We start from the raw sequence: 10,345 nt of genomic DNA, 5'->3' as shown, positions 1-10,345 counted from the left end.
TATTAAGGGGTTGGACACGTTAGAGGCAGGAAACATGTTCCCAATGTTGGGGGAGTCCAGAACAAGGGGCCACAGTTCAAGAATAAGGGGTAGGCCATTTAGAACGGAGATGAGGAAAAACTTTTTCAGTCAGAGAGTTGTGAATCTGTGGAATTCTCTGCCTCAGAAGGCAGTGGAGGCCAATTCTCTGAATGCATTCAAGAGAGAGCTGGATAGAGCTCTTAAGGATAGCGGAGTCAGGGGGTATGGGGAGAAGGCAGGAACGGGGTACTGATTGAGAATGATCAGCCATGATCACATTGAATGGCGGTGCTGGCTCGAAGGGTCGAATGGCCTCCTCCTGCACCTATTGTCTATTGTCTGTCGTTATTTTTCTGCACATCTTTCATTCATTGTTGTTGTTGTTGTTTGGGGCTGCTTCATTTCAGCTGGTCACCAACCTTGGCTGCAGGGGCAACCTCCCGGCGCCAGGGCGGCGCTGCTGCTGCTGCTGCCGCTCACCCCCCCCCCCCCCCCTCCCCCACTGCGGCCTGGAGTGGAGGCAGGGACACAGAGAGAGGGGGAGAGAGGGAGAGGGAGATAGAGACATAGAGAGAGAGAGAGATACAGAGAGAGATACAGAGAGAGAGAGATACAGACAGAGGGATAGAGACAGAGAGAGAGAGAGAGAGAGAGAGAGAGATACAGAGAGAGATACAGAGAGGGGGGAGAGAGCATCACCGTCAGTGAGGGAGGGGGGGGAGGGGGGCAAGATGCCGGCGGTGGTCATGGCGACGGGCAAAGCTGTGGGTTTCAGCAAACTCCTGGAGCAGTGCGAGACCCAGGAGCTGGAGGTGAGACCCCGCAACCCCCACATCCCCCTCCATCCCCCCCCCCCCCACACACACACATCCCCCTCCATCCCCCCCCCACACATCCCCCTCCACCCCCCCCCCCCACACACACACACATCCCCCTCCACCCCCCCCACACACATCCCCCCCCCCACACACATCCCCCCCCCCCACACACATCCCCCCCCCCCCACACACATCCCCCTCCACCCCCCCCCACACACACATCCCCCTCCATCCCCCCCCCACACACACATCCCCCTCCATCCCCCCCCACACACATCCCCCTCCATCCCCCCCCCCCCACACACATCCCCCTCCATCCCCCCCCCCACACACATCCCCCTCCACCCCCCCCCACACACACATCCCCCTCCATCCCCCCCCCACACACATCCCCCTCCATCCCCCCCCACACATCCCCCTCCATCCCCCCCCCCACACATCCCCCTCCACCCCCCCCCACACATCCCCCTCCATCCCCCCCCACACACATCCCCCTCCATCCTCCCCACACATCCCCCTCCACCCCCCCCCCACACATCCCCCTCCATCCCCCCCCACACATCCCTCTCCATCCCCCCCCCACACATCCCCCTCCATCCCCCCCCCACACATCCCCCTCCATCCCCCCCCACACACATCCCCCCCCCACACATCCCCCTCCATCCTCCCCACACATCCCCCTCCATCCCCCCCCCACACATCCCCCTCCATCCCCCCCCACACATCCCCCTCCATCCCCCCCCACAAACCCCCCTCCATCCCCCCCCCACACATCCCCCTCCATCCCCCCCCCACACATCCCCCTCCACCCCCACCCCACACATCCCCCTCCATCCCCCCCCCCACACATCCCCCTCCATCCCCCCCACACACATCCCCCCCCCACACATCCCCCTCCATCCTCCCCACACATCCCCTTCCATCCCCCCCCCACACATCCCCCTCCATCCCCCCCCCACACATCCCCCCCCACACATCCCCCCCCACACATCCCCCTCCATCCCCCCCCCACACATCCCCCCCCCACACATCCCCCTCCACCCCCCCCCCACACATCCCCCTCCACCCCCCCCCCACACATCCCCCTCCATCCCCCCCCACACATCCCCCTCCATCCCCCCCCCACACATCCCCCTCCATCCCCCCCCCACACATCCCCCTCCATCCCCCCCCACACATCCCCCTCCATCCCCCCCCCACACATCCCCCTCCATCCCCCCCCACACACATCCCCCCCCCACACATCCCCCTCCATCCTCCCCACACATCCCCCTCCATCCCCCCCCCACACATCCCCCTCCATCCCCCCCACACACATCCCCCCCCACACATCCCCCTCCATCCCCCCCCACACATCCCCCCCCCACACATCCCCCTCCACCCCCCCCCCCACACATCCCCCTCCATCCCCCCCCCACACATCCCCCTCCATTCCCCCCCCCACACATCCCCCTCCATCCCCCCCCCACACATCCCCCTCCATCCCCCCCACACATCCCCCCCCCACACATCCCCCTCCATCCCCCCCCCACACATCCCCCTCCATCCCCCCCCACACATCCCCCTCCATTCCCCCCCCCACACATCCCCCTCCATCCCCCCCCCCACACATCCCCCTCCATCCCCCCCCACACACATCCCCCCCCCACACATCCCCCTCCATCCCCCCCCCACACATCCCCCTCCACCCCCCCCCCCACACATCCCCCTCCACCCCCCCCCCACACATCCCCCTCCATCCCCCCCACACATCCCCCTCCATCCCCCCCACACACATCCCCCCCACACATCCCCCTCCATCCCCCCCCACACACATCACCCCCCCACACATCCCCCTCCATCCCCCCCCCACACATCCCCCTCCACCCCCCCCCACACATCCCCCTCCATCCCCCCCCCACACATCCCCCTCCATCCCCCCCCACACACATCCCCCCCCCCACACATCCCCCTCCATCCCCCCCCACACATCCCCCTCCACCCCCCCCACACATCCCCCTCCATCCCCCCCCCACACATCCCCCTCCATCCCCCCCCCACACATCCCCCTCCATCCCCCCCCCACACACATCCCCCCCCCACACATCCCCACACATCCCCCTCCATCCCCCCCACACAAATCCCCCCCCACACATCCCCCTCCATCCCCCCCCCCCACACATCCCCCTCCATCCCCCACACATCCCCCTCCACCCCCCCCACATCCCCCTATCCCCCCCACATCCCCCTCCACCCCCCTCCCCTCCCCTATCCCCCCTACCCCCCTATTCCCCTAATCTCCCTATCCCCCCATCCCCCTATATCCCCATATTCCCCCCATTCCCCCCCTCCTCCCTCCCATCCCCCTATCCCCCCCCCACTATCCCCTATCCCCCCCGCTATCCCCTATCCCCCCCCCCCCACTATCCCCTATCCCCCCCCCCCACTATCCCCTATCCCCCCCCCCCCCCACTATCCCCTATCCCCCCCCCCCACTATCCCCCCCCTCCATCCCCTATCCCCCCCCTCCCATCCCGTGATTGATCTTACACTATTTCGTACCTCTTTACTCTTCATTTGGCTGTGGCTGCAGGTAATAAGTAATTTCATTTTGCACTGAGCTTCACACCCCTTTATCTTGAATTTGCAGGCTCCTGGTGGAATAGCAACACCTCAAATTTATGGCCAACTGCTTGCTTTATATCTCCTGCACAATGACATGTGAGTACTGAGAGATGAAGTAACTACACACGCATAAAATCATTGTTATTTTCCTCTGTACTAGGAACAAGTAATTGAGAAACTTTTACTTTCATTATCAACATTGTGAAAAGCCTGTTGATGTCTGATGAAATCCTTTGCACTCTATCCATCCTAAGTATACAAAAGTTTCAAAATATATTACAAACTCTTATCATTTTATGTTTTGACTGTTATTTAGGTTGTATATTCCAATATTTACAAATCATATTGAATTAGGATTAGATATTGAAGATTATTGATGTGGACAATTTAATAGCCTGATTGAAAGGTATACACATCTATCTATACACTAAAACTCTCGTTTGTTTGTTTCTGAACTACAGCCAAAACGGTACACGATAGCGCGACAATTTTCGGCCCACCTTACTCACCGTCATCCCTTTGGTGCTAATGAAAGAAGTTTCATTGAAATCGGTGTTATATTTTTTAAGTTATTCACATTTTAAATTTTAAATCTACTAGGGAGGGAGGATAAGGGGGGTTGAGGGAGGAGGGGGGAGATGGAGGGAGGGAGAGAGGAGGGAGGGGGAGAGAGAGGGAAGGAGGGGGAGAGGGGAGGGGGGGGAGAGGGAGGAAAGGGTGGTGCACCAATGCAGGAGAGGTTTGGGCCCAACGGGTCCACTTGGTCTAGTAGTTTAATAGAATTCCAATAATCTGCAGTTCAACTATTGGAGGTACATTGGATATTGTGAAAGAACAAAGAATATATGCAGCTTACCAAACAGGTGTATTTTGGAAGGCACCTTTGACGGCTGCATGTGAGGAGGTCCACTCATTCTTTCGTCAGGATGGCGAATTTGTTGCCACTGAAGGCTGTGGAGGCCAAGTCAACGGATATTTTTAAGGCAGAGATAGACAGATTCTTGATTGCTATGGGTGGTGTCGGGGGTTATGGGGAGAAGGCAGGAGAATGGAGTTACATCGGCCATGATTGAGAGGACTTGATGGGCCGAGTGGCCTAATTCTCCTATCGCCCATGATCGATCAGGCCAGACAAATCAGTCCCCAAAAAATCATATTCTTCAATGATTCCCCAGGTGATATCTGCCACTTTCCCAGACCCCTCACTGGGATCCTGCACACTCTTCCCGACTCTCTTCCACTCACCTGGACCATAGGTTTCTTTTCATTCACCCTATCTGCTGATGCATTGTTTTGCAGCATAGCCAATTCCATCCTCCACAGTCTGTTGATAGTTACCAGGACCGTGTTATCTGCATCCCTTTAAGCTTGAGGGTCGCTGGAAAATCCATTATTCTAATCCATAACATTTAATGAAAAAGTGAATTAAATATATGATAACGCATAACTATATTCTGCACACTGTACCTATTGTACTTGAGTTTGATTAAATTCTTTTTATGTGCAGTATTTGCATGCAAAACACAATTTTTCACTGTACCTTAGATAGACACAAAATGCTGGAGTAACTCTTTGGATTTTTAGATTTTTTAGATTTAGAGATACAGCGCGGAAACAGGCCCTTCGGCCCACCGAGTCTGCGCCGCCCAGCGATCCCCGCACATTAACACTATCCTACACACACTAGGGACAATTTTGTTTTACATTTACTCAGTCAATTAACCTACATACGTGGTTTTTATTCACAAAATGCTGGAGTAACTCAGCAGGTCAGGCAGCATCTCGGGAGAGAAGGAATGGGTGACGTTTCGAGTCGAGACCCTTCTTCAGTCTGAAGCAGGGTCTCGACCCGAAACGTCACCCATTCCTTCTCTCCCGAGATGCTGCCTGACCTGCTGAGTTACTCCAGCATTTTGTGAATAAAAACCTTCGATTTGTACCAGCATCCGCAGTTATCTTCTTAACCTACATACCTGTATGTCTTTGGAGTGTGCGCCTGTGGAGTCACCTGTACGGATGACGTTTCAAGTCAGGACCCTTCTTCAGACAGATGAAGAAGGTCTTGACCCGAAACGTCCCCCATTCCTTCTCTCCAGCGATGCTGCCTGTCCCGCTGAGTTACTCCAGCATTTTGTGTCTATCTTCGGTTTAAACCAGCAACAGCAGTTCCTTCATACACTTTTCGCTGTACTTTGTACAGCACATAATAAATAATGAACTTAAACCTAAACATAACTGAAACCAAAGGCCCGATTGTGCCAGGCTAAAAAGGTTTTACTGTAAATTGATATGTTAATATTTATTAGCTTGCAATATTCAATGCATATCGAACAGCACAGCATAGTTACAGTGAGAACTGATGCAACTCAGCAGGTCAGGCAGCATCTCTGGAGGGAACGGATAAGTGATGTTTTTGGCTGGGATCCTTCAGTTTCAAATTTTACTCAAGGTTCTCGCATCTGCGGTTCCTTGTGCCTGCAGCAGATGTCAAGACATTTGGCGTACAGTATCTGTGCCGATCATGGTGAAAAGTTACACTAATCTCCTTTGCCTGCACGTGATCCATATCTCTCCATTCCCTTCATATCCATGTGTCTATCCAAAAGCCTCTTAAATGCCATGATCGTATTTGCCTCCACCATCACCCCATGCAGTACGTTCAGGCAACCGTTACCCTCTGTAATAATAAAATTTGCCCCACACGTCTCCTTTGGCATTTCCACCGTGGGGAAAAAGGTTCTGTCTGTCTACCTATCTATGCCTCTCATAATTTTATATTCTGTCCGGTCTCCCTCTGGCTGCAGAAAACAATCCATTTGTCCAATCTCTCCTTGTAGGTAATTCCCTCTGATCCACGCAGTATTCCAGTGAACTTCTTCTGCACTCTCTTCAAAGCCTTCACATCCTGTAATGGGGCAAATAGAACTGGAAATGTGGCCCAACCAAAGTCCTGGAGGGATGTATCATGACATCCTGACTCTTGTACTCGGTGCCCTGACAGATGAAGGCAGGCATACTATTCACAAAATGCTGGAGTAACTCAGCTGGTCAGGCAGCATCTCAGGAGAGAAGGAATGGGTGACGTTTCGGGTCGAGACCCCTCCTCAGACCCGAGGCGTCACCCATTCCTTCTCTGCTGAGATGCTGCCTGACCTGCTGAGTTACTCCAGCATTTTGTGAATAAATACCTTCGATTTGTACCAGCATCAGCAGTTATTTTCTTACAAAGCAGGCATACTATATGTGTTCCCACTTCTAGCTATGGACCCCAAGATCCTGCTGTGCATCAATGTGGTTAAGGTCTTGTCATCAATTGCATATTTTCCCTTTGTATTCAATCTTCCAAGGTACAACATCTCACACTTGCTCAGATTAAAGGGCAGCAGAGCTGGTTGAGCTACGGCCTCACAGCACCATAAAACCCAGGTTTGATCCCGACCTTGTATGTGTGGAGTTTGCACGTTATCCCTGCGACTGCGTTGGATTTCTCTGGGTGCTCCAGTTTCTTCCCACAGCCCCAACATGCGTGAGTTTGGAGGTTATTTGGGCTCTGTAAATTTCCCCCTAGTGTGGAGGAAGTGGACAAGAAATATCCTACCTATTCCACAACTCCCCCACCACCACTATTATTCGTGAAATAGGCAAGGACAGACGACTTTTAAAATAGTTCATTGAAATGCTATTGTCATTGGCATTTCTCAATTTGAATTTTCCGGATTTAGGTTTTAAATCATTCATCTGCCAACCAACCCACCCCTTCACCTACAGTGCCCTCCATAATGTTTGGGACAAAGTCCCATCTTTTATTTAGTTGCCTCTGTACGCCACAATTTGAGATTTGTAATAGAAAAAATCACGTGGTTAAAGTGCACATTGTCAGATTTTATTAAAGGGAATTTTTATACATTTTGGTTTCACCATGTAGAAATTACAGCTGTGTTTATACATAGTCCCTCCATTTCAGGGCACATAATGTTTGGGACACATGGCTTCACAGGCATTTGTAATTGCTCAGGTGTGTTTAAATGCCTTCGTAATGCAGGTATAAGAGAGCTCTCAGCACCATCAGTCCAATCTCTCCTTGTAGGTAATTCCCTCTGATCCACGCAGTATTTGCGTGAACTTCTTCTGCACTCTCTTCAAAGCCTCCACATCCTGTAATGGGGCAAATAGAACTGGAAATGTGGCCCAACCAAAGTCCTGGAGGGATGTATCATGACATCCTGACTCTTGTACTCGATGCCCTGACAGATGAAGGCAGGCATACTATTCACAAAATGCTGGAGTAACTCAGCTGGTCAGGCAGCATCTCAGGAGAGAAGGAATGGGTGACGTTTCGGGTCGAGACCCCTCCTCAGACCCGAGGAGTCACCCATTCCTTCTCTCCTGAGATGCTGCCTGACCTGCTGAGTTACTCCAGCATTTTGTGAATAAATACCTTCGATTTGTACCAGCATCAGCAGTTATTTTCTTACAAGGCAGGCATACTATATGTGTTCCCACTTTCAGCTATGGACTTGGACCCCAAGATCCTGCTGTGCATCAATGTGGTTAAGGGTCTTGTCATCAATTGCATATTTTCCCTTTGCATTCAATCTTCCAAGGTACAACATCTCGCACTTGCTCAAATTAAAGGGCAGCAGAGCTGGTTGAGCTACGGCCTCACAGCACCATAAAACCCGGGTTTGATCTCGACCTTGTATGTGTGGAGTTTGCACGTTATCCCTGTGACTGCGTTGGATTTCTCTGGGTGCTCCAGTTTCCTCCCACAGCCCCAACATGCGTGAGTTTGGAGGTTATTTGGGCTCTGTAAATTTCCCCCTAGTGTGGAGGAAGTGGACAAGAAATATCCTACCTATTCCACAACTCCCCCACCACCACTATTATTCGTGAAATAGGCAAGGACAGACGACTTTTAAAATAGTTCATTGAAATGCTATTGTCATTGGCATTTCTCAATTTGAATTTTCCGGAACATCAAGAGGTCGCTAGGTTTTAAATCATTCATCTGCCAACCAACCCACCCCTTCAACCACAGTGCCCTCCATAATGTTTGGGACAAACATTGTATAGGGCCCTAGTGAGACCGCACCTGGAGAACTGTGTGCAGTTTTGGTCTCCAAATTTGAGGAAGGATATTCTTGCTATTGAGGGCGTGCAGCGTAGGTTTACCAGGTTAATTCCCGGAATGGCGGGGCTGTCGTATGTTGAAAGACTGGAGCGGCTAGGCTTGTATACACTGGAATTTAGAAGGATGAGAGGGTATCTTATTGAAACATAAGATTATTAAGGGGTTGGACACGTTAGAGGCAGGAAACATGTTCCCAATATTGGGGGAGTCCAGAACCAGGGGCCACAGTTTAAGAATAAGGGGTAGGCTATTTAGAACGGAGATGAGGAAAAACGTTTTCAGTCAGAGAGTTGTAAATCTGTGGAATTCACTGCCTCAGAAGTCTCTGAATGCATTCAAGAGAGAACTAGATAGAGCTCTTAAGGATAGCGGAGTCAGGGGGTATGGGGAGAAGGCAGGAATAGGGTACTGATTGAGAATGATCAGCCATGATCACATTGAATGGTGGTGCTGGCTTGAAGGGCTGAATGGCCTCCTGCACCTATTGTTTATAAAGACCCATCTTTTATTTAGTTGCCTCTGTACTCCACAATTTGAGATTTGTAATAGGAATAAATCACATGTAGTTAAAGTGCACATTGTCAGATTTTATTAAAGGGTATTTTATATATTTGGGTTTCACCAATTACAGCTGTGTTTATACAAAGGCCCCCATTTCAGGGCACATAATGTTTGGGACACATGGCTTCACAGATGTTTGTAATTGCTCAGGTGTGTTTAAATGCCTCCGTAATGCAGGTATAAGAGAGCTCTCAGCACCTCGTCTTTCCTCCAGTCTTTCCATCACCTTTGGAAACTTATTGCTGTTTATCAACATGAGGACCAAAGTTGTGCCAATGAAAGTCAAAGAAGCCATTATGAGACATCAGACAAACCTTCGGCTTACCAAAATCAACTGTTTGGAACATCATTAAGAAGAAAGAGAGCACTGGTGAGCTTACTAATCGCAAAGGGACTGGCAGGCCAAGGAAGACCTCCACAGCTGATGACAGAAGAATTCTCTCCATAATAAAGAAAAATCCCTAAACACCTGTCCGACATATCAGAAACACTCTTCAGGAGTCAGGTGTGGATTTGTCAATGACCACCGTCTGCAGAAGACTTCATGAACAGAAACATTGCAAGATGCAAACCACTGGTTAGCCACAAAAATAGGATGGCCAGTTTACAGTTTGCCAAGAAGTACTTAAAAGAGCAACCACAGTTCTGGAAAAGGGTCCTGTGGACAGATGAGACGAAGATTAACATATCAGAGTGATGGCAAGAGCAAAATATGGAGGAGAGAAGGAACTGCCCAAGATCTGAAGCATACCACCTCATCTGTGAAACACGGTGGTGGGGGTGTTATGGCCTGGGCATGTATGGCTGCTGAAGGTACTGGCTCATTTATCTTCATTGATGATACAACTGCTGCTGGTAGTTGCATAATGAATTCTGAAGTGTATAGACACTGCTCAAGGTCAAACAAATGCCTCAAAACTCATTGGCCTGCGGTTCATTCTACAGCAAGACAATGATCCCAAACATTCTGGTAAAGCAACAAAGGAGTTTTTCAAAGTTAAAAAAATGGTCAATTCTTGAGTGGCCAAGTCAACCACCCGATCTGAACCCAATTGAGCATGCCTGTTATATGCTGAAGAGAAAACTGAAGGGGACTTGCCCCCAAAACAAGCATAAGCTAAAGATGGCTGCAATACAGGCCTGGCAGAGCATCACCAGAGAAGACACCCAGCAACTGGTGATGTCCATGAATCGCAGACTTCAAGCAGTC

The 10,345-nt window shown here is 51.3% G+C and overlaps 1 protein-coding gene across 1 annotated transcript in view; it reads left to right on the top strand.

Annotated features, from left to right (window-relative positions):
• The first annotated feature begins 520 nt into the window (after nucleotides 1-520).
• The window catches only part of cops8 (COP9 signalosome subunit 8), a 28,664-nt gene continuing 18,839 nt past the window's right edge, over nucleotides 521-10,345 (top strand). Inside the window, exons 1-2 of the mRNA XM_078404587.1 lie at nucleotides 521-833; nucleotides 3,469-3,539. Of these exons, the coding sequence (XP_078260713.1) occupies nucleotides 753-833; nucleotides 3,469-3,539 (152 nt within the window). The 5' untranslated portion in view covers nucleotides 521-752. The remainder of the gene's footprint in view (nucleotides 834-3,468; nucleotides 3,540-10,345) is intronic.

This window comes from Rhinoraja longicauda, chromosome 8 (genome assembly GCF_053455715.1).
Source record: "Rhinoraja longicauda isolate Sanriku21f chromosome 8, sRhiLon1.1, whole genome shotgun sequence".
Taxonomy (NCBI): Eukaryota; Metazoa; Chordata; class Chondrichthyes; order Rajiformes; family Arhynchobatidae; genus Rhinoraja; species Rhinoraja longicauda.
This window is presented reverse-complemented; position numbering and strand designations above follow the sequence as displayed.